The 25,429-nt window shown below is 41.6% G+C and overlaps 1 protein-coding gene across 1 annotated transcript in view; it reads left to right on the top strand.

Moving 5' to 3' along the window:
- LOC139472798 (A disintegrin and metalloproteinase with thrombospondin motifs adt-1-like) overlaps window positions 1-25,429 on the top strand; it is a 70,081-nt gene that overhangs the window by 27,554 nt on the left and 17,098 nt on the right. The window contains exons 9-15 of the mRNA XM_071255267.1: window positions 746-940; window positions 6,732-6,920; window positions 8,120-8,308; window positions 9,879-10,073; window positions 12,271-12,459; window positions 13,436-13,624; window positions 15,556-15,756. Of these exons, the coding sequence (XP_071111368.1) occupies window positions 746-940; window positions 6,732-6,920; window positions 8,120-8,308; window positions 9,879-10,073; window positions 12,271-12,459; window positions 13,436-13,624; window positions 15,556-15,756 (1,347 nt within the window). The remainder of the gene's footprint in view (window positions 1-745; window positions 941-6,731; window positions 6,921-8,119; window positions 8,309-9,878; window positions 10,074-12,270; window positions 12,460-13,435; window positions 13,625-15,555; window positions 15,757-25,429) is intronic.

Below are 25,429 nucleotides of genomic sequence, written 5' to 3'. Positions count from 1 at the left end.
CTTCGGGCTTTCCTCCCACATTAAGCTGACACGCCGCGATATAACTGGAATATTGTTAAAAGCGGCGTTAAACCCAACTCACTAAATTATAATGTCGACTTGGAAACAACCGAGTCTCAGTAATTATTTGATTCCGGAAGTAGAATCAACGAGTCCAAAAGACGAGGTTTGTATCAACCAAAGCATGGTTTAAGTCTATATATAAATATATATAAATTCTTTGATTCTACTCCCTGAACAGATTCGCGTGTTTTTTTCGTCTTAAACCATCTGATGAATCTTTTCTCTATAATTTTGACCTTCAGTTTTCATGATCAGAAAAAAGCCAATGAATCAACATCAATAGCGTGACGTCATCTTAATGGTTTGAATTTTGAGCAACGAATGAATGAATGGGTATTGTTTTACGCCGCTTTTAGCAATATTTCAGCAATATCGACGGGGACATCAGAAATGGCCTTCACACATTGTACCCATGTTGGGAATCGAGCCCGGGTCTTCGAAGACCTATTGGTTAAAGCTCGTTCGCCACGCCGAAGGCCCAGGTTCGATTCAACACATGGTTACAATAATGTGAAACCCATTTCTGGTGTGATATTGTTTCTTGTGTGTATGTGTATGTGTGTGTGTGTTGTGTGGTGTGTGCATGTACGTGCGTGGGTGTGAGTGAGTGCGCGTGCGTGCGTGCGTGCGTGCGTGCGTTTATACACGCATGCTTGCACAAAAGACGTATGCTGTTCTTCAGCCGATCCTGTTGCCGGTGGCTGGAGTTACTGGGTGTGGCGTTCAAGCACCTGCTCCAAAACATGTGGCTATGGGACAATCACGCGGACAAAGGAGAGAACTTGTGACAACCCAGAACCGGCCAACGGCGGAGCCACCTGTCCAGGAAGTGACACTTCCGATTACACTTACAAGTGCAATTCATTCACATGCCCAGGTGAGCTTTGTTTGTTTGTTTTTTTGTGTAATGCCACACTCGGCAATATTCCAGCTATATGACGGCGATCTGTAAACAATCGAGTCTGGGCCAGACAACTCACTGATTGATATCGTGAACATCGATCCACGCAATTAGGATCGATGACATGCTTCAACCATATCAGCGAGCCAGACCACCCGATCCCGTTAGTCGCCTCTAAGTCAGTTTTGATTTTTCAGTTTTTAACAATGATTCCACTTTGCTGTTATCGCTAAGATAAAGTGATACAGAAATATTCTGATGCCACTGCTTACAAAATAAATCCTTCAGTCTCTGGTTAAATGAAAATAAAAGAAACTGGATCTCCCATACCTTGGGATATCCATACATATGTAAATACATATAGATTTCTCACATCTGAAACCCAATTGTTTTGACCATTATCATCAAGTACCTTTAACATTTTTAACACTGGTATCAGGCACCATTCTAAGTAACTTACATTGCATAGTCTACGACAATCTAGAGGAAAACATAAGACCTAAATATTTATAGTAGGTGACAAAATTCTGGGTTTCCTTAGCAGGATTTTGATGTTGTTCACATGGTCTGTTTATTGAAACTGGACGTCACACGGTTATTAAAAGGGAAGAACGCATTTGTCAATTGAGCACCCTGAATGACTTTCAAGATGAATACCACTTCCTTTTTATATGCCCATTGTATGCAACATTAAGGGCTAAGTATACACCTGAATATTACTATGTCAATCCCAATTTCTTTAAATTCACATCTCTGTTAAACAACTCGAAGTTCTGACTTTTACCAAATTTCTCTATGTGCATTTACCATGCAATGAGACACAGGGAAAATATTATGTTATAGTACTGCGCTGAACGTACAAATTATAAATGTACTATAGGCCTGTGGCCTCCTGAGTATGGAAATAAAGAAATCGTAAGACTACGAACAAAGGAGACGAACAAAGAAACCCCTTTTTCATGTTTTGCAATACCACCATCTCAAACACAACAGCATTGGCTTTGTTAAGATTTACGTCTAGACTCCATTTCGAACAATACCTCTGCAACACAACATTTTTGCAAGCTATGTATAGAATAAAAAAATATCACATTATCAGCAAAAATGAATGAGTATCATGGCCATTATTTCTTGTCTTACACATATCCCATGTTGGCAACTATTTTGCAACTCAATAGCAAGTTCATTAAAATTTTATGAAGACACGATGATTTATATACACCTTGTCGACCGAACATTCATTCCCCTCACGCATGGGACACCTATGACCAAGCGAACCGTGTTTCCGACAATTAAATGAATTGAATATTGAGACAGACAGAACAAGGAGATGTTAATGTTGAGTTGATGTGCCCTTAAAGGGGCACTGATCTAACGCCATTCCCCGGACTGGTTGTTGCCTTTGTTATTGTTTTTTCCCCCGTGAGTACCCGGATGATACGCAACGCAACTGAGCGTGACCAGAGACTGGGCTACCGTCTGCAAGGACAGCTAAATAAACTTGGAGGCTGGAGGCAATATTTGTTTTACGCATTTTTGCATAAACACTGATTGGTTAACTGTGATCTATAAAGATTCGACAAAGGGCGCATGTTAAATAATTTCTTCAGCCTAAACAAACAGACAAAAAGAACGGCGGAGCTCATCGGAAGTCGTCATTTGGAAATACCCCAGATGGTTATAGTTTAATACTAAAAAAAGTATCCATGCAGTGAAAGCATTTTCGGATTTCGGATTGTGTAATACAATTACTACTCCCTTGTTGTCATACACGTTTTCTCGTATAACCCTACACTTGTTTATTTGTCGTCATTCACTTGATGCTCAGTTAATGAATTTATTACAGGTACAATTAGTGGTAGCACCACTTAGATTACCTGACAAAGGTTCTCATTTGGCATTTATTGTGTCTGGGGTAATTATTCAATCTAAATCCAGGTTTGAAGTGAGGTTATGTAATATGCACGTGGCAGCCCAGCAAGAGATGAATGATCAGTTGATTTACTTTTTTTTGTAAATCAACGGATCGTTCCTAGTCATCAAAGGATTAACAGAAAATACGTTGATTGATTAATCACTGTTATCTTGCACAGTGGATATGTCAAAAGTGAGTGTTTACATGTCTAGGTTTACTAAAACAAAGGGAATACACTCATATAATGGCGTGAAGTGCCGATGTAAAAACAACATACAATTTGTTCGAAGGGTTAACTGATAATACGTTGATTGGTTGCTCATTGTTATCAAACTCAATGGATTTTTTAGGAACCGTCGACGTAATGAAAATAGTTGTCACGGGCCTTTCTCAGCCGACCCTTGAGACTTGACACCCGAAACGATATATATCTTTTAGAATATTTGATAGTTACAGAGACACGTGACATCGAATAAGTTTTTTTGTATAGCTGCAGACGAGTGGGATATTATTCCTTTGTGTGGATATTCACGGATATATTCCTCGAATAAGGAAGCTGCCTATTTATACACATAAATTTGGTAAGTTGTAATTATGGTATTTGCATTTTGTTTTCCTTCATTTGAACCGATTCGTTCTTGTTTTTCTACGTCTTGGTTGGGAAATTCTTCAATGCGCGATAGACGTTGTTTTCACAGGTCATTTCCTTTGTAAGCGTGTATAGATTACCGTCAATTTGTAAAATGTGATTCTCTCAGGCAATTTTTAAAATGTGTAAATATTTCAGTCATTTTGACTAAAAAATCTGTCCAGATTAAGACGATCAAAAGGGCCTACAAACATCACAACAGATTATTATGTAGGATTAGAAGCCAAACAACATAGAAATGTACTTTTCAACGTAACATTTTCAGTCTCTTGGTGATGACATTAAACATCAAAATGTTTGGAATTCGTTATCATAATAATACAGATGGAAATGTTTTTCAGTCACTTTGTAAAATAACTGAATATTTAGACGTTTAATAAATATGTTACACATTTTGACAGTAAAAAAATATACACACTATAAAAAAAGCAATGCTCAGGTGAAATATTTACTTTGTGTTGCAAGTCAAAATAGTGTAAACGAAAATCTCAAAATTACCAAGCAAGTGACTTATCAAAACTTCGTCACCATTACCGATGCTACCCACAAAGATGCCTACATTTCCTTATTATTTCCAAAACTGTATTTCATTTTGTTGATCAATGTGACCATACGCTCTTATTACTACCGGTATCCATAAAAGTGACTAATGCGCTTACGAATGGCGCAACAGAGGTCGCGAGCTAGTCTAGATTTCTGCTCTACATCCGGGTACTCACTGGGAAAAAACAATAACAAAGGCAACAACCAGTCCCGGGGAATTGCGTTAGATCAGTGCCCCTTTAAGCTAGTATTCACCAGACCATAAGTAGAAGGTTGGCCTGTCTTAACTAGTCTTCTCCGTGGTGAAGTGGATATTGCGTCTACTCGGAAGGTTTCCGCCCATTAGTCACGGGTTGAACACGTAAAGGATATGATTGATTGTTCCAATATACCTTATACCTTTTGTGTAAAGTGGAATGATCCAATATGACTATGACAAAACGCATTATAGCTAAAATGGAGAAAATTATCATGAAACCGCCCGCATGTTATAAAAAATCGGCGGCCCACTGTAACTTGATAATGCCCATATATTGCTTGACTACGGGCCATTATCACGCCCGTTGTTAGGTGACGTCATAGGGTAGGGGAAGTGACGTCATCTGGTTTGTTCTATGACGTTTCCAAATTTTAAAAAGTGGGTCAGTGACATTCGTGTTGATTGGAGTAAATGTTTCAAAACCGATACTGTAATTTATTTTTATTTGACAACAAATTCCATCCATTTTATCTATAATAACGGTAACGGTCCCTCAGTCTTTTCAACTGCCCTCCTACGTCGGACAGTAAATGAGGACTTGGGGCTTCTGCAAATGATAATGCCCTGGGAAATAGCGTTACACTCAAATTATCATACCTCCATGTCAGAATCATGAGATCTGATTGGTCCACGTGATCTTGATGAAATACTGTGTAACCCACCTTGGAGGGTAATAAATTTCTCATCGGGAGAATAAAACTCTTATACCCCGCCACGAGCACTACAGGCTGAACGTGCATTTCTGAGAGACAGAATAAATCCTTTATATCCCACTTCAAAGCAAAAAGCCGCACGCTTTTCCGAGCCAATGGGTGTCACGTGGCATAGCGCAAGCTAACTTCAGCTCAATCGAGCAGCTGTTTTCTATCAATTTGGAATTTATTTGACTTATTTTACAATGTCATATTAAAACATGTCTGTAAGATAAATTCGTTGCAGCAGGATCAGTCGGGGTACATGTGGTTTTATACGACCCGCTCGTGGTATAAAACCTAACGCGAGACGCATACAACCACATGTGCCCCTCGAGATTCTGCTACAGCGTATAACGTAGGATGTTGTCATCATCGACCCGTGAAGATCAGGGTTACAATTGATATCCAGCAACCACCCGGGGTAGAATAGGTCTTCAGCAACCCATGCTTGTCGTAAAAGGCGACTATGCTTGTCGTAAAGGGCGACTACCGGGATCGGGTGGTCAGGCTCGCTGACTTGGTTGATGCATGTCATCGATCCCAATTGCGTGAATCGATGCTCATGATGACAATGACTAGATTGTCTGGTCCAGACTCGACCAATTCTCGAATATTGCTGAGTGCGGCGTTAAACAACAAACATCGTCATCATCAATTGACTTAACGTTTTGTGGATATACTTCTATGACATCATGACGTTGTAACGTCCACAACAAAAGATTTCACTTTTACGAAATTCCTTCAATGTGAGGCTTTGAGTATGTCAATCACATCTCGTAGTTCAGCGCCGTTGATTATAAAGATGACGACACAAGACTAAATGTTCGTTGCAACGGGAACCCCCGAGTTTATCCGACTGTCAAGAGCTGGTAAGCATTGGAATTAAATGAGTTTACGGATTGTAGGTTGGTTGGTTCTCTGGTTTCCGGGGCGGTCGGGTAGCCTTGTGGTTAAAGCGTTCGCTCCTCACGCCGAAGACCCTGGTTCGATTCCGGTCATGGGAACATTGTGTGAGGCCCATTTCTGGTTTACCCCACCGTGATATTGCTGGAATATTGCTAAAAGCGGTGTAAAACCATACTCAATCACTCACTCTGGTTTCCATCTTGCGATATATGTAACTCTAGGGTACATATTTACGATGCTTGTTGACTAAATATATAGTTTGGATATATTTATATATGATAGAGCAATCACAATGTTCGGTATTTCATGTGGGCTTACGACTGATTGCTTTTCTTTGCCTCCATGAATATTTTCTTGACAGGAAGGATGTGTCACACACGTTAATGTTATTGCGTAAATAAATCAGTAAAGCCTGTAACATGTTTGTTTGTTTGTGTGTTGCTTAACGCCGCAATCAGCAATATTCAAGCAATATGACGGCGGTCTGTAAATAATCCAGTCTGGGCCACACAATCCAGTGATTGACATCATGAGCATCGATCCACGAAATTTGGATACGATGACATGAATCAACCTAGTCAGCGAGCCTGACCACCCGATCCCGTTAGTCGCCTTTTACGACAAGCATAGTCGCCTTTTACGGCAAGCATAGGTTGCTGAAGACCTATTCTACCACAGAATCGTCACAGGTCACAAATGGTACGTGTTTACATTTCTACCTGACTTTTTTCATATCATGGTACAATGTCATTTATTAATTATTTTTTATCTGAGATTGACACCCTCCGATATATTGACAGTTGACGGCGGCTGGAGTCAGTGGTACATCCGGTGGACGGGGAGATGTTCTACAACGTGTGGGGGTGGGGTGAAGCGTCAGTACAGCTACCGCTGGTGCAATAATCCCCGACGCTCATACGGTGGCGCTTACTGTTCAGGATCCCCGTCCAAGACGGAGGAAGTTCCGTGCAATCAACAGGGCTGTCCAGGTAAGAAAACCAAGATAAGCGGACACAGCAGGGTTACTGGAACGAATTGGTTTGGTTTGTTGTTTAACGCCGCACTCAGCAATATTCCAGCTATATGACGGCGGCCTGTAAATAATCGAGTCTGAACAAGACAATCCAGTGATTCATATCATGAGCATCGATCCACGCAATTGGGATTGATGACATGCATCAACCAAGTCAGCGAGCCTGACAACTCGATCCCGTTAGTCGCCTTTTACGACAAGCATAGTCGCCTTTTACGGCAACTTGGGTTGCTGAAGACCTATTCTAACGAAGGGTTGCCTTGGTAACAAACAAAACATAATATGGAACACATGTCACTGACATGTGATTTGTTTGTTTGTTGTTTAACGCCGCACTCAGCATATTTCAAGCTATATGACGTTGAGTCTAGACCAGACAATCCAGTCATGATGTCAATCACTGGATTGTCTAGTCCAGACTCGATTATTTACAGACCGCCGTCATATAGCTGAGTGCGGCGTTAAACAACAAACAAACAAGTATAACACGGCTGCCTGTAAATACTAGAGTCTGGACTGATTAATCGTGATAGTAAGGGACTCATGTCTCATAAAATTACGTTGGATAAATACCGCGGGGACACGGGTGGCCCAGTCGTCTAAGGCGCCGCAATCTGCTGTGCAGAGTTGCGTCCCTTGAGCGCGACGGGAAACTGTGGTGTTGAATCGTGGTGTTGAAATCTTGGTTATTGTTTCCAGTTTTGTCAGCACCATACTGATTGGTTCCACTAAGACCTGCATCACTTCGGGCGTTCCTCCAACATTAAGCTGACACGCCGCGATATAACTTGAATACTGTTCACACCGCGTTGAACCCAATCCATTCACTCACACACCTGACCCGTGAAGATTCCGGGGTAGATTAGGTCTTCATCAAACCCATGCTTGCCGTAAAAGGCGACTATGCTTGTTGTAAAAGGCAACTAACGGGATCGGGTGGTCAGGCTCGCTGACTTGGTTGATACATGTCATCGATCCCAATTGCGTGGATCGATGCTCATGATGTCGATCACTGGATTGTCTGGTCCAGACTCGATTATATACAGACCTCCGTCACATAGCTGGAATATTGCTGAGTGCGGCGTTAAGCAACAAACAAGCAAACAAACTCACACACTTATTAACTAAACACGTTTCCATTTCTGTATGATATAGTAAGCGGAGCTTGGACCGCCTGGCTCGAGACGTCATATGGCACGTGCAGCGTCAGCTGTGGAGGAGGTCAGCGGGAGGAGATTTCAGAGCGAGGCTGCACAGATCCCGCCCCTGCTTACGGAGGCTCAAACTGTGTGGGGTCAACGGTCAAATACGAAACTAAAACGTGCAACACACATGATTGTTCCGGTCAGTAGTACTGTATTATTTTTGTCGGACGCAAGACATTGTGATGTTTTTTACAAAGTGACATATTCATTGTGAAAATCAGAAACGTCGAATGAAAACTCTTGAAACTTGTCCATGCCAATCGTTATTTGACAAGCTTTTGTTTGCTATCTCTGCTTCTTTGCGTCGTATAGTATGACAACTCTTGTGACAATTATCGAAGCATGAAGTAACTTTGTACAGGCCTTTCAGCGGATATCTTAGATGTATTTGACATTGATAAACATGAGATCAAATTCACATGTAGATATTTCCTTGAGTTGGTTGGTTGGCTTGTTGTTTGACGCCGCACTCAGCAATTTTCCAGCTATATGACGCCGGTCTGTAAATAGTAAGTGAGTGAGTGAGTATGGTTTTACGCCGCTTTTAGCAATATTCCAGCAATATCACGGCGGGGGACACCAGAAAATGGCTTCACATATTGTACCCATGTCGGGAATCGAACCAGGGTCTTCGGCGTGACGAGCGAACGCTTTAACCACTAGGCTACCCGACCGCCCCCTGTAAATAATCGAGTCTGGACCAGACAACCCAGTGATTAATATCATAAACATCGATCCACGCAATTGGTTGGTTTGTTGGTTTGTTGGTTAACGCCGCACTCAGCAATATTCCAGCTATATGGCGGCGATCTGTAAATAATCGAGTCTGGACCAGACAATCCAGTGACTGACATCATGAGAATCGATCTGCGCAATTGAGAAACGATGACATACATCAACTAAGTCAGCGAGGCTGACCACCCGATACCGTTAGTTGTCTCCTACGACAAGCATGGTCGCCTTTTACGGCAAGCATGGGTCGCAGAAGACCTATTCTATCCCGGAATCTTCGAGTGTCTATTGTTTTGCAGAGAGGAGTCCTGTTGCTCTGTCAGCTCCCGCAGAAATGGGTTTTATCTCAAATTTGTAGTTGTTGTTGTTGGTTTGTTGTTTAACGCTACACTCAGCAATATTCCAGCTATATGACGGCGGTCTGTAATCGCGTCTGAACCAGACAATCCAGTGATTCATATCATGAGCAGCGATCCACGCAATTGGGATCGATGACATGCATCAACCAAGTCAGCGTGCTTGCCAACCCGATCCCGTTAGTCGCCTTTTACGACAAGCATAGTGACCTTTTACGGCAAGCATGGGTTGCTGAAGACCTATTTTATCCCGGATCTTCACGGGTCGTCAAATTTTTAAGGATTAGGGTGTTGTTTTGTCAGCACCAATGCTCGTGGGTTTGGATGCGACAGATGCCTGCATTAGTCCCCCCCCCCCCCCCCTCCCCTAGATATAGCTGACATACTGCACACAACATAGCCACCTAACTTATCTCATTTCAGCGCCTATGGGTTCGCCCCGATTATGTTTCTAGGTTTGTCAGCACCATACCCGTGCTCGTGGGTTTCACCGAAGTGGACGTCTGAGACCTGCATCACTTCGGGCTTTCCTCCCACATTAAGCTGACACGCCGTGATGTAACTGGAATACTGTTAAAAGCGGCGTTAAACCCAACTCACTCACTCACTCACTCATTTCAGCGCCTATCAATGGTGGCTGGGCATCGTGGGAGTCTGACTCTGTACTGACGTGTTCGGTGACCTGCGGGGCCGGGACAAGAAACAGAGTCCGGTCGAGAACCTGTTCCAACCCAGCGCCTGCTAATGGCGGGAGCAAGTGCCCTGGATCCGATACAGACACCGATCCGGAAAACTGCAACGAAGGGGCGTGCCCAGGTATTATGGTTTCCACGGCGGGAAGTCGAAAACATAATAAACAATTATAACGAACTCACAGGGGCCACTAATTTTAGTTCGAAATAACCATAGTTCGTTATAAGCATACATACAGGATATACACAGCAAATGAGGGACCAAAAAAAATACGTTATATCCGTCAGTTCGCTATAAGCGTGTTCGTTATAAACGTAGGTTACTGTAGTTTGTTTGTTTGTTTGTTGTTTAACGCCGCATTCAGCCATATTCCAGCAATGTGACGTCGGTCTGTAAAATAATCGAGTCTGGACCAGGCAATCCGGTGATTGACATCATGAGCATCGATCCATCTATTTGGGATACGATGACATGTATCGACCAAGTCAGCGAGCCTGACCACCCGATCCCGTTAGTCACCTCTTACCACAAGCATAGTCACATTTTACGGCAAGCATGGGTTGCTGAAGACCTATTCTACCCCGGATCTGTGAACTGAGATTGTTATTGGCTGTACCCTTGACGGGGGTTAAAGTACTGTAAAATTATTGTCCCCCTGAGAGGGTATAGTAGGTCCATATCATTCAAATTACGTTATTCCTATCCTAGTTTTAATCAAAGAATTTGTGTTCTTTTAAATTCCGGCTAAATTTCCTAATCGTCGCCAGCAGCTGAAGGGATGATGTAAATCCGGCTGGGGTCCATGCAGGTAGCAAAGGTAATGTAAGTCCCCACGGATCCTGGTGTCGTAACTGCTTTCGGGCGTCCATAGCGATCCTAATACAGTTACTAACTGTATTGCCGTTCCTTGTCCTCGTGGTCAAAGACATTGCCACTCGCCTTGTCCGCCGCGGCTCGGCTCCGTCAAGGAGTGATTGGTCTAACGATATTTACTCCAAGTTGTCTCTATCAGCATTCACGCACGCATAATAAAGAAACGCAACACCAGTTTTACACTCATATAGTTTTACTTACTCTCAGCCCATCTATCAATACAGGACAGGATCAGACCGACCAGACTCGTCACTAACTGGGGAAACTTAGAACGATCGGGATTCGACTCGATCGATTGCAAACCGCGCTCTCCTCTCCTAATGTTGAAGGTAGCATTCTATAGTGTTCTGGCCTGGCCTGTCTTTGTCACATGTCACAATACCTCCTTTTGATTCGTTAAAGGTTTGACCATGAACTCATGTGTGTCGTAATCGGAAAAATACAGAAGCATACGTGCCATATTGCTCATCTCTCTTTTGATTTAGTGACTCGCATCCGGAAGCTCCGAATGAAATATACCTTGAAACTCTCTATTTGTTTCATTAACTAATGGACGATAGCCAGGAACCGATCCAATGATAATTATGAAATGTCCAGAATACACTTATGATAAATGTGAAATGTCTTTTATCTATTGATTCCTTTCAAACTAAAAGTTCTGTCACAAACTATATCTAATGCAACTCCTCATTGCAGCTATAACGGTTACCATTTTCTAATGTTTTTGGGATGCATTTTTAACCTTATAACACTAGCATGGTGATCTACCTTCAGCTGCTGACGATCTATAGCCCCCTTTATATTGTATTGTAATATATAGTGATTTTTTTATGGTAAAATGCTAGTTTCAACTATTAATCTATGATATTCTAGTAATTTTGCTGTCCATCGATTACAGGTTTTTATTTAGCTTAAAGATAAGTCTTCATATGTATAACTTCTCGTCACGATATGGCTGAAATATTGCCGATGTGACGTAAAGCATAAACTCACTCACTCACTCACTCACCAGATCATCACGGTTCCACTCACTCATTGACTGGTTCTTTGCCCTAAATTGACTGGATTTACGTCCTACGTTGTTAGCCTCCGATAATTATGGGTTCAAATCCTATGGTCCATGGTTTGCCAGCACCTTACCCGTCCTTGTGGGTTTCACTAAAACCGACTCGTTCACAGAGACATTAAACCAAAGTCACAAATCTACAGGAGATGCGGATCCTTCTTACACCGGCAATGTATATGCTGTTAATAATACAGTAAACTACGTTTATAACGAACACGCATATAACGAACTGACGGATATAACGAACATACTTTTTAGTCCCGACCATTGGCTGTATATATGCTGTAAATATGCTTATAACGAACTACGGTTATTACGAACTAAAATTAGTGGTCCCCTCGAGTTCGTTATAACCGTAGTCTACTGTACTTTCTGTTTCAGTTGATGGAAACTGGGGCAACTGGGGTAGCCCTAGCAACGGTGACTGCTCTGTGACGTGTGGCGGAGGCAAGATGACGTCAACACGGACGAGAACGTGCAGCAACCCCGCCCCTGGCCTGGGGGGAGCTCTGTGTGGTGGCTCCCCGAAAGAGGTACAGGATCTGTCTTGCAATAGTCAAACCTGCCCAGGTATGTAATCTCATAAGGTCTCGTATTTCCAAATATCCTGTTTTTTGTTTTGTGCAAGATATCGTATTCCAATATTTTAAAAAAAAATAAAAGTATACTTCTTGTCGGTACATTTAAAACTCAGAAGCACAAATACGAATCCCGACCAATGACACCTCTTGTTCACATGCGCAACACTGGGAAGAGTTGCGTCCCTTAGGTGTGCCAGAAACCTATGATCGTGGGTTCTGGACAATCCAAGATCCACATTGATTTTGTTTCTCGTTTTCTCAGCACTATAACGTCCTCGTGTGTTTCACCAAGGTGAAAACAAAGATCACTTTCGTACCACATCAAGCTGACATGCCTTGATACAACTGCAATACTGTTCCAAGCGGTGTTAAAGATAGTCATCGAGTCATACGTAAAGGCTTGATGACCCTAAAGTACACGTGGCCTGTATATGTCACAATGAAATTCACATGCCAGCAACATCAACACGCAAATCAAAATTGACAGAAGTCCGATGGATGTTCTCCCACACTAGGAACCACAGGTGGCCCATTCGTCTGAGACGCAGCAATTCGCTATGCAGAGTTGCGTCCCTTAGTCTAACCAGAAACCTATGATCGTGGCTTCGAATCCCGGTTCGCCCCGATTATGTGTCGAGGTTTGTTAACATCATACCTTGCTCGTGGGTTTCACTGAACTGGAAAGGGGCGGTCGGGTAGCCTTGTGGTTAAAGCGTTCGCTCGTCACGCCGAAGACCCGGGTTCGATTCCCGACATGGGTACAATATGTTAAGCCCATTTCTGGTGTCACCCGCCGTGATGTTGCTGGAATTGCTAAAAGCGGCGTAAAACCATTCACACTCACTACTCACTGAAGTGGAAAACGTCTGAGATATGCACCCCTTCATGATTACCTCTAAGCTGTGATGTAACTGGAATACTGTTCAAAGCGACATTAAACAAAAACTCACTCACTCACTCTTCAGTGGACGGGAACTGGGGCACGTGGATAACGACATCGACCGACCCCTGCACCGTGTCATGTGGAGGAGGGACTAAAACACGCCGCTCAAACAGACAATGTAATAATCCCTCACCCGTCGGGACGGGGGCCACCTGCCCTGGGGTCAGCTACCAAACGGAAGATGTGGCGTGTAATCCTGATAATTGCCCAGGTACAGTTCGACCAATTTTCATCAGCATTTCATTTTTATTTTATTTGTTTATGGTTGGTTGGTTGGTTGGTTTGTTGTTTAACGCCGCACTCAGCAATGTTCCAGCTATATGACGGCGGTCTGTAAATAATCGAGTCTGGACCAGACAATCCAGTGATTAATATCATGAGCATCGATCCACGCAATTTGGCTTGATTGACATGTATCAACTAAGTCAGCGATACTGACCGACCGATCCCGTTAGTTGCCTTTTACGACAAGCATAGCCACCTTTTACGGCAAGCCTGAGTTGCTGAAGACCTATTCTACTCCAGAAACTTCACTGGTCTTTTTTATGACTTGTGGCAAATAATAGACCATGTTAAAATGATGGATCTTTTTCTAAACAAGAAGCATTTCCTTTTAGCGGACTTAATTAATTATTCAGTTTCATGGTGTTTGAGTTTATGTATCATGTGAAAGACTGAAAACTCCATTTTTGATCTGTTCTAAGGCGTTAGTGTTGCATCCGCTGGTCATAGGTTCGATTTAACCCGATCACGAGCCTGTATGTGTTTGCTTGTTTGTTGTTTAACGCCGCACTAAAAACAATTCCACCTATAAGACGGCGGTTCGTAAATAATCGAGTCTGGACCAGATAATACAGTGGTTGACATCATGGGCATCGATCCATGCAATTTGGATACGATGACATGCATCAACCAAGTCAGCGAGTCTGACCAACTGATCCCGTTAGTCGCCTCTTCCGACAAACATAGTCGCCTTGTACGGCAAGCATGGGTTGCTGAAGGTCTATTCTACCCCGGATCTTCACGAGTCTGTCCCAGACAGCTGTCATCCAAAGTTTGGCTGCCCTCCATGAAAAGTGTGAAGTCGCTCCCCGTGACAAGGCCTCATGTAACATAACGATCAATTGTAAGCATCACAACATTAATTGTTTGATCAAGGAACTTGGTACAAGTGACCTAAAAATAATGTCACATAAGCGGTCAGTTTATTTACTCAGGAAGACATCTGTCAAAACCATTCACCAGAACTTTTGACACCTGAAGATCCAACAAACAAACAAAACATTTACCACTTGTGTTTTTTCAGATGAATCATATGCCAATAAATGGCCAATAGAGAAGAGGAACCTGTTGATCGTCTTTCAGAGTGGGTTAAGTCAGTGCGCGATGTCATTGGTGGTATGCACAAGCTTAGAAATAGGAAACAGAATTGGAATGAATCCAGTCTGTCCCTGCCAGCTGTCATCTTAGCTATTGATGCCCTACATGAAAAGTGTAGTGTTGTTCCCACCGACAAGGCTTCAGATAACATAACAATATAGCACATTATATGTAAGCCTCGCATCATTAATTGTTTGATCAAAGAACTTGGTATAAGTGACCTAAAAATAATGTCACATAAGAGGCCAATGTCACATAACAAACAAACAAACAAACAAACACATGCATACGCCCACTAATATGGATCGGATGGTCAGACTCTGTGACTAGAGTATTCTGACTGTGGAACAGCAGCGGCGTTAAAGAACATTCACTCACTCTCATTTGTAAGAACAATTTGCGGTCACAACTCTCTGAGGATCATACAAGGATTGCCATAAAAGGCGACTATGCTTGTCGTAAAAGGCGACTATGCTTGTCGTAAAAGGCGACTATGCTTGTCGTAAAAGGCGACTATGCTTGTCGTAAAAGGCGACCAACGGGATCGAGTGATCAGGCTCGCTGACTTGGTTGATGCATGTCATCGATCCCAATTGCGTCGATCGATGCTCATGATATTTATCACTGGATTGTCTGGTCCAGACTCGATATTATTTACAGACCGCCGTCATATAGCTGGAATATTGCTGAGTGCAGCGTTAAACAACAAACCAACCAACCAACTACAAGGATTTGTAAATTGTGACGTGTGTGTTTCTACAGTGGACGGAGAATGGTCCGCTTGGACGGTGTCTAACCAAGCTTCCTGTTCCAAAAGCTGCGGCTCTTATGGATTACGCACAACCTCATACAAGAGGACCTGTAGCGACCCTGCACCTGCTTATGGCGGGAGTGACTGTTCAACCTCCATTCTGGAAACCATTAAATCCATTGTGTCTGTTTGCAACCGAGTCGAATGCACAGGTGAGTATACCACAGTAACCCGGTGAGTATACCACAGTTACCCAATAAGTATACCTCAGTAACCCACTGAATATACCACAGTTACCCATTGAGTATACCACAGAAACCCATTGAGTATATCACAGCAATCCAATAAGTATAACAGTTACCCATTGAGTATACCACAGTTACCCATTGAGTATACCACAGTAGCCCAGTGAGTATACCACAGCTACCCAGTGAGTATACCACAGTAACCCATTGAGTATACCACAGTAGCCCAGTGAGTATACCACAGCTACCCAGCGAGTATACCACAGTAACCCAATGAGTATACCACAGTAACCCATTGAGTATACCACAGCTACCCAGTGTGTATACCAGAGTAACCCATTGAGTATACCACAGTTACCCATTAAGTATACCACAGTAACCCAGTGAGTATACCACAGCTACCCATTGAGTAGACCGCAGTAACCCATTGAATATACAACAGTAACCCAGTGAGTATACCATAGTTACCCATTGAGTATACCACAGCTACCCAGTGAGTATACCACAGTAACCCAGTGAGTATTCCACAGTTACCCAATACGTATACCACAGCTACCCAGTGTGTATACCAGAGTAACCCATTGAGTATACCACAGTAACCCAGTCAGTATACCACAGTAATCCTGTATCTATACCACGTTATCCCAGTAAGTAAACCACAGTTACCCAGTCAGTATACCAGAGTAATCCTGTATGTATACCACGTTATCCCAGTATGTAAACCAGAATAACCCAGTCAGTATACCACAGTAATCCTGTATGTATACCACGTTATCTTTGTAAGTAAACCACAGTAACCCAGTCAGTATACCAATGTAACCCAGTTAGTATACCTCAGTAACCCAATCAGTATACCAAAGTAATCCTGAATGTATAACACGTTTTCCCAGTAAGTAAACCACAGTAACACAGTCAGTATACCACAGTAATCATGTATGTATACCAATGTAACCCAGTTAGTATACCTCAGTAACCCAATCAGTATACCAAAGTAATCCTGAATGTATAACACGTTTTCCCAGTAAGTAAACCACAGTAACACAGTCAGTATACCACAGTAATCATGTATGTATACCACGTAATCCCAGTAAGTAAACCACAGTAAACAGTCAGTATACCACAGTAATCCTGTATTTATACCACGTCATCCCAGTAAGTAAACCACAGTTACGCAGTTAGTATCCCACAGTAATCCTGTATGTATACCACGTTATCCCAGTAAGTAAACCACAGTAACACAGTCAGTATACCACAGTAATCATTTATGTATACCACGTTATCCCAGTAAGTAAACCACAGTAAACAGTCAGTATACCACAGTAAACCTGTATGTATACCACGTTATTTCCAGTAAGTAAACCACATTAACCCAGTCACTATACCACAGTAGTCCTGTATGTATACCACGTTATCCCAGTAAGTAAACCACAGTAACCCAGTCAGTATACCACTGTAATCCTGTATGTATACCACGTCATCCCAGTAAGTAAACCACATTAACCCAGTCAGTATACCACAGTAACCCAGTTAGTATACCTCAGTAACCCAATCAGTATACCACAGTAATCCTGTATGTATACCACGTTATCCCAGTAAGTAAATCACTGTAACCCAGTCAGTATACCACAGTAAACCTGTATGTATACAACGTTATCCGAGTAAGTAAACCACTGTAACCCAGTCAGTATACCACAGTAATCCTGTATGTATACCACGTTATCCCAGTAAGTAAATCACAGTTACCCAGTCAGTATACCACAGTAATCCTGTATGTATACCACGTTTTCCCAGTATGTAAACCAGAATAACCCAGTCAGTATACCACAGTAATCCTGTATGTATACCACGTTATCTTTGTAAGTAAACCACAGTAACCCAGTCAGTATACCAATGTAACCCAGTTAGTATACCTCAGTAACCCAATCAGTATACCAAAGTAATCCTGTATGTCTACCACGTTATCCCAGTAAGTAAACCACTCTAACCCAGTCAGTATACCACAGTAATCCTGTATGTATACCACGTTATCCCAGTAAGTAATCCACAGTAACCCAGTCAGTATACCACAGTAATAGTGTATGTATACAACGTTATTCCAGTAAGTAAACCACAGTAACCCAGTCAGTATACCACAGTAATCCTGTATGTATACCACGTTATCCCAGTGACTAAACTACAGTAACCTAGTCAGTATACCACAGTAATCCTGTATGTATACCACATTATCCCAGTAAGTAAACCACATTAACCCAGTCAGTATACCACAGTAATCCTGTATGTATACCACGTTATCCCAGTAAGTAAACCACAGTAACACAGTCAGTATACCACAGTAATCCTGTATGTATACCACGTTATCCCAGTAAGTAAACCACAGTAACACAGTCAGTATACCACAGTAATCCTGTATGTATACCACGTTATCCCAGTAAGTAAACCACAGTAACACAGTCAGTATACCACAGTAATCCTGTATGTATACCACGTTATCCCAGTAAGTAAACCTCAGTAACACAGTCAGTATACCACAGTAATTCTCTATGTATACCACGTTATGCCAGTAAGTAAACCACAGTAACCCAGTCAGTATACCACAGTAATCCTGTATGTATACCACGTTATCTTTGTAATTAAACCACAGTTACCCAGTCAGTATACCACTGTAACCCAGTTAGTATACCTCAGTAACCCAATCAGTATACCACAGTAATCCTGTATGTCTACCACGTTATCCCAGTAAGTAAACAACTGTAACCTAGTCAGTATACCACAGTTATCCTGTATGTATACCACGTTATCATTGTAAGTAAACCACAGTTACCCAGTTAGTTACCTACAGTAATCTTGTATGTATACCACGTTATCTCAGTAAGTAAACCGCAGTAACCCAGTCAGTATACCACAGTAATCCTGTATGTATACCACGTTATCCCAGTAAGTAAACCACAGTAAACAGTCACTATACCACAGTAAACCTGTATGTATACCAAGTTATCCGAGTAAGTAAACCACTGTAACCCAGTCAGTATACCACAGTAATCCTGTATGTATACCACGTTATCCCAGTTAGTAAACCACAGTTACCCAGTCAGTATACCACAGTAATCCTGTATGTATACCACGTTATCATTGTAAGTAAACCACAGTAACCCAGTCAGTATACCACAGTAATCCTGTATGTATACCACGTTTTCTTTGTTAATAAACCACAATAACCCAGTCAGTATACCACAGTAATCCTGTATGTATACCACGTTATCCCAGTATGTAAACCACATTAACCCAGTCAGTATACCACAGTAATCCTGTATGTATACCACGTTATCTTTGTAAGTAAACCACAGTAACCCAGTCAGTATAGCAATGTAACCCAGTTACTATACCTCAGTAACCCAATCAGTATACCACAGTAATCCTGTATGTGTACCACGTTATCCCAGTAAGTAAACCACTCTAACCCAGTCAGTATACCACAGTAATCCTCTATGTATACGACGTTATCATTTTAAGTAAACCACAGTAACCCAGTCAGTATACCACTGTAACCCAGTTAGTATACCTCAGTAATCCTTTATGTATACCACGTCATCCCAGTAAGTAAACCACAGTAACCCAGTCAGTATACCACAGTAATCCTGTATGTATACCACGTCATCCCAGTAAGTAAACCACAGTAACACAGTCAGTACACCACAGTAATCCTGTATGTATACCACGTTATCCCAGTAAGTAAACCACATTAACCCAGTCACTATACCACAGTAACCCAGTTAGTATACCTCAGTAACCCAATCAGTATACCACAGTAATCCTGTATGTATACCACGTTATCCCAGTAAGTAAACCACATTAACCCAGTCACTATACCACAGTAACCCAGTTAGTATACCTCAGTAACCCAATCAGTATACCACAGTAATCCTGTATGTATACAACGTTATCCCAGTTAGTAAACCACAGTTACCCAGGTAGTAACCAACAGTAATTTTGTATGTATACCACGTTATCCCAGTAAGTAAACCACAGTAACCCAGTCAGTATACCACAGTAATCCTGTATATATACCACGTTATCCCAGTAAGTAAACCACAGTAACCCAGTCAGTATACCACTGTAACCGAGTTACTATACCTCAGTAATCCTGTATGTATACCACGTCATCCCAGTAAGTAAACCACAGTAACAAAGTCAGTATACCAGAGTAATCCTGTATCTATACCACGTCATCCCAGTAAGTAAACCACAGTAACACAGTCAGTACACCACAGTAATCTTGTATGTATACCACGTTATCCCAGTAAGTAAACCAACTTAACCCAGTCACTATACCACAGTAACCCAGTTAGTATACCTCAGTAACCCAATCAGTATACCACAGTAATCCTGTATGTATACCACGTTATTCCAGTAAGTAAACCACTGTAACCCAGTCAGTATACCACAGTAATCCTGTATGTATACCACGTCATCCCAGTAAGTAAACCACAGTTACCCAGTTAGTATCCCACAGTAATCCTGTATGTATACCACGTCATCCCAGTAAGTAAACCACAGTTACCCAGTGAGTATCCCACAGTAATCCTCTATGTATACCACGTTATCCCAGTAAGTAAACCACAGTTAACAGTCGGTATACCACAGTAAACCTGTATGTATGCCACGTTTTTTCCAGTAAGTAAACCACAGTAACCCAGTCAGTATACCACAGTAATCCTGTATGTATACCACGTTATCCCAGTAAGTAATCCACAGTAACCCAGTCAGTATACCACAGTAATAGTGTATGTATAAAACGTTATTCCAGTAAGTAAACCACAGTAACCCAGTCAGTATACCACAGTAATCCTGTATGTATACCACGTTATCCCAGTGACTAAACTACAGTAACCTAGTCAGTATACCACAGTAATCCTGTATGTATACCACATTATCCCAGTAAGTAAACCACATTAACCCAGTCAGTATACCACAGTAATCCTGTATGTATACCACGTTATCCCAGTAAGTAAACCACAGTAACACAGTCAGTATACCACAGTAATCCTGTATGTATACCACGTTATCCCAGTAAGTAAACCACAGTAACACAGTCAGTATACCACAGTAATCCTGTATGTATACCACGTTATCCCAGTAAGTAAACCACAGTAACACAGTCAGTATACCACAGTAATCCTGTATGTATACCACGTTATCCCAGTAAGTAAACCTCAGTAACACAGTCAGTATACCACAGTAATTCTCTATGTGTACCACGTTATCCCAGTAAGTAAACCACAGTAACCCAGTCAGTATACCATAGTAATCCTGTATGTATACCACGTTATCTTTGTAATTAAACCACAGTTACCCAGTCAGTATACCACTGTAACCCAGTTAGTATACCTCAGTAACCCAATCAGTATACCACAGTAATCCTGTATGTCTACCACGTTATCCCAGTAAGTAAACAACTGTAACCTAGTCAGTATACCACAGTTATCCTGTATGTATACCACGTTATCATTGTAAGTAAACCACAGTTACCCAGTTAGTTACCTACAGTAATCTTGTATGTATACCACGTTATCTCAGTAAGTAAACCGCAGTAACCCAGTCAGTATACCACAGTAATCCTGTATGTATACCACGTTATCCCAGTAAGTAAACCACAGTAAACAGTCACTATACCACAGTAATCCTGTATGTATACCACGTTATCCCAGTTAGTAAACCACAGTTACCCAGTCAGTATACCACAGTAATCCTGTATGTATACCACGTTATCATTGTAAGTAAACCACAGTAACCCAGTCAGTATACCACAGTAATCCTGTATGTATACCACGTTTTCTTTGTTAGTAAACCACAATAACCCAGTCAGTATACCACAGTAATCCTGTATGTATACCACGTTATCCCAGTATGTAAACCACATTAACCCAGTCAGTATACCACAGTAATCCTGTATGTATACCACGTTATCTTTGTAAGTAAACCACAGTAACCCAGTCAGTATAGCAATGTAACCCAGTTACTATACCTCAGTAACCCAATCAGTATACCACAGGAATCCTGTATGTATACCACGTTATCCCAGTAAGTAAACCACTCTAACCCAGTCAGTATACCACAGTAATCCTCTATGTATACGACGTTATCATTGTAAGTAAACCACAGTAACCCAGTCAGTATACCACTGTAACCCAGTTAGTATACCTCAGTAATCCTTTATGTATACCACGTCATCCCAGTAAGTAAACCACAGTAACCCAGTCAGTATACCACAGTAATCCTGTATGTATACCACGTCATCCCAGTAAGTAAACCACAGTAACACAGTCAGTACACCACAGTAATCCTGTATGTATACCACGTTATCCCAGTAAGTAAACCACATTAACCCAGTCACTATACCACAGTAACCCAGTTAGTATACCTCAGTAACCCAATCAGTATACCACAGTAATCCTGTATGTATACCACGTTATCCCAGTAAGTAAACCACATTAACCCAGTCACTATACCACAGTAACCCAGTTAGTATACCTCAGTAACCCAATCAGTATACCACAGTAATCCTGTATGTATACAACGTTATCCCAGTTAGTAAACCACAGTTACCCAGGTAGTAACCAACAGTAATTTTGTATGTATACCACGTTATCCCAGTAAGTAAACCACAGTAACCCAGTCAGTATACCACAGTAATCCTGTATATATACCACGTTATCCCAGTAAGTAAACCACAGTAACCCAGTTAGTATACCACAGTAATCCTGTATGTATACAACGTTATCCCAGTTCGTAAACCACAGTTACCCAGGTAGTAACCAACAGTAATTTTGTATGTATACCACGTTATCCCAGTAAGTAAACCACAGTAACCCAGTCACTATACCACAGTAATTCTGAATGTATAACACGTTTTCCCAGTAAGTAAACCACAGTAACACAGTCAGTATACCACAGTAATCATGTATGTATACCACGTTATCCCAGTAAGTAAACCACAGTAAACAGTCAGTATACCACAGTAATCCTGTATGTATACCACGTCATCCCAGTAAGTAAACCACAGTTACGCAGTTAGTATCCCACAGTAATCCTGTATGTATACCACGTTATCCCAGTAAGTAAACCACAGTAACACAGTCAGTATACCACAGTAATCATTTATGTATACCACGTTATCCCAGTAAGTAAACCACAGTAAACAGTCAGTATACCACAGTAAACCTGTATGTATACCACGTTATTTCCAGTAAGTAAACCACATTAACCCAGTCACTATACCACAGTAGTCCTGTATGTATACCACGTTATCCCAGTAAGTAAACCACAGTAACCCAGTCAGTATACCACAGTAATCCTGTATGTATACAACGTTATCCCAGTAACTAAACCACAGTAACCCAGTCAGTATACCACAGTAATCCTGCATGTATAACACGTTATCCCAGTAAGTAAACCACAGTAACCCAGTCAGTATGCCACAGTAATCCTGTATGTATACCACGTCATCCCAGTAAGTAAACCACAGTTACCCAGTTAGTATCCCACAGTAATCCTGTATGTATACCACGTCATCCCAGTAAGTAAACCACAGTTACCCAGCTAGTATCCCACAGTAATCCTGTATGTATACCACGTCATCCCAGTAAGTAAACCACAGTTACCCAGTTAGTATCCCACAGTAATCCTGTATGTATACCACGTTGTCCCAGTAAGTAAACCACAGTAACCCAGTCAGTATACCACAGTAATCCTGTATGTATACCACGTTATCCCATTAAGTAAACCACAGTAAACAGTCAGTATACCACAGTAAACCTGTATGTATGCCACGTTTTTTCCAGGTAAGTAAACCACAGTAACCCAGTCAGTATACCACAGTAATCCTGTATGTATACCACGTTATACCAGTAAGTAATCCACAGCAACCCAGTCAGTATACCACAGTAATCCTGTATGTATACCATGTTATTCCAGTAAGTAAACCACAGTAACCCAGTCAGTATACCAGAATAATCCTGTATGTATACCACGTTATCCCAGTAAGTAAACCACTCTAACCCAGTCAGTATACCACAGTAATCCTGTATGTATACGACGTTATCATTGTAAGTAAACCACAGTAACCCAGTCAGTATACCACTGTAACCCAGTTAGTACACCTCAGTAATCCTGTATGTATACCACGTTATCCCAGTAAGTAAACCACAGTAACCCAGTCAGTATACCACAGTAATCCTGTATGTATACGATGTTATCATTGTAAGTAAACCACAGTAACCCAGTCAGTATACCACTGTAACCCAGTTAGTATACCTCAGTAATCCTGTATGTATACCACGTCATCCCAGTAAGTAAACCACAGTAACCCAGTCAGTATACCACAGTAATCCTGTATGTATACCACGTTATCCCAGTAAGTAAACTACATTAAGCCAGTCACTATACCACAGTAACCCAGTTAGTATACCTCAGAAACCCAATCAGTATACCACAGTAATCCTGTATGTATACCACGTTATCCCAGTAAGTAAACCACTGTAACCCAGTCGGTATACCACAGTAATCCTGTATGTATACCATGTTATCATTGTAAGTAAACCACAGTAACACAGTCAGTATACCACAGTAATCCTGTATGTATACCACGTTATCCCAGTAAGTAAACCACAGTAACACAGTCAGTATACCAAAGTAATCCTGTATGTATACAACGTTATCCCAGTTAGTAAACCACAGTTACCCAGGTAGTAACCAACAGTAATCTTGCATGTATACCACGTTATCCCAGTAAGTAAACCACAGTAACCCAGTCAGTATACCACAGTAATCCTGGATGTATAACACGTTCACCCAGTAAGTAAACCACAGAAACCCAGTCAGTATACCACAGTAATCCTGTATGTATACCACGTTAAAATTGTAAGTAAACCACAGTAACCCAGTCAGTATACCACAGTAATCCTGTATATATACCACGTTATCCCAGTAAGTAAACCACAGTAACCCAAGTAGTATACCATAGTAATCCTGTATGTATACAACGTTATCCCAGTTAGTAGACCACAGTTACCCAGGTAGTAACCAACAGTAATTTTGTATGTATACCACGTTATCCCAGTAAGTAAACCACAGTAACCCAGACACTATACCACAGTAATCCTGAATGTATACCACGTTATCCCAGTAAGTAAACCACAGTAAACAGTCAGTATACCACAGTAATCATGTATGTATACCACGTTATCCCAGTAAGTAAACCACAGTAAACAGTCAGTATACCACAGTAAACCTGTATGTATACCACGTTTTTTCCAGTAAGTAAACCACATTAACCCAGTCACTATACCACAGTAATCCTGTATGTATACCACGTTATCCCAGTAAGTAAACCACAGTAACCCAGTCAGTATACCACAGTAATCCTGTATGTATACCACGTTATCCCAGTAAGTAAACCACAGTAACCCAGTCAGTATACCACAGTAATCCTTTATGTATAACACGTTATCCCAGTAAGTAAACCACACTTACCCAGTCAGTATGCCACAGTAATCCTGTATGTATACCACGTCATCCCAGTAAGTAAACCACAGTTACCCAGTTAGTATCCCACAGTAATCCTGTATGTATACCACGTCATCCC

Source organism: Haliotis cracherodii, unplaced genomic scaffold, assembly GCF_022045235.1.
Source record: "Haliotis cracherodii isolate W230 unplaced genomic scaffold, xgHalCrac1.p SCAF_25, whole genome shotgun sequence".
Taxonomy (NCBI): domain Eukaryota; kingdom Metazoa; phylum Mollusca; class Gastropoda; order Lepetellida; family Haliotidae; genus Haliotis; species Haliotis cracherodii.
The sequence above is the reverse complement of the archived record's forward strand: the minus strand, read 5'-3'. Positions and strand labels throughout refer to the sequence as shown.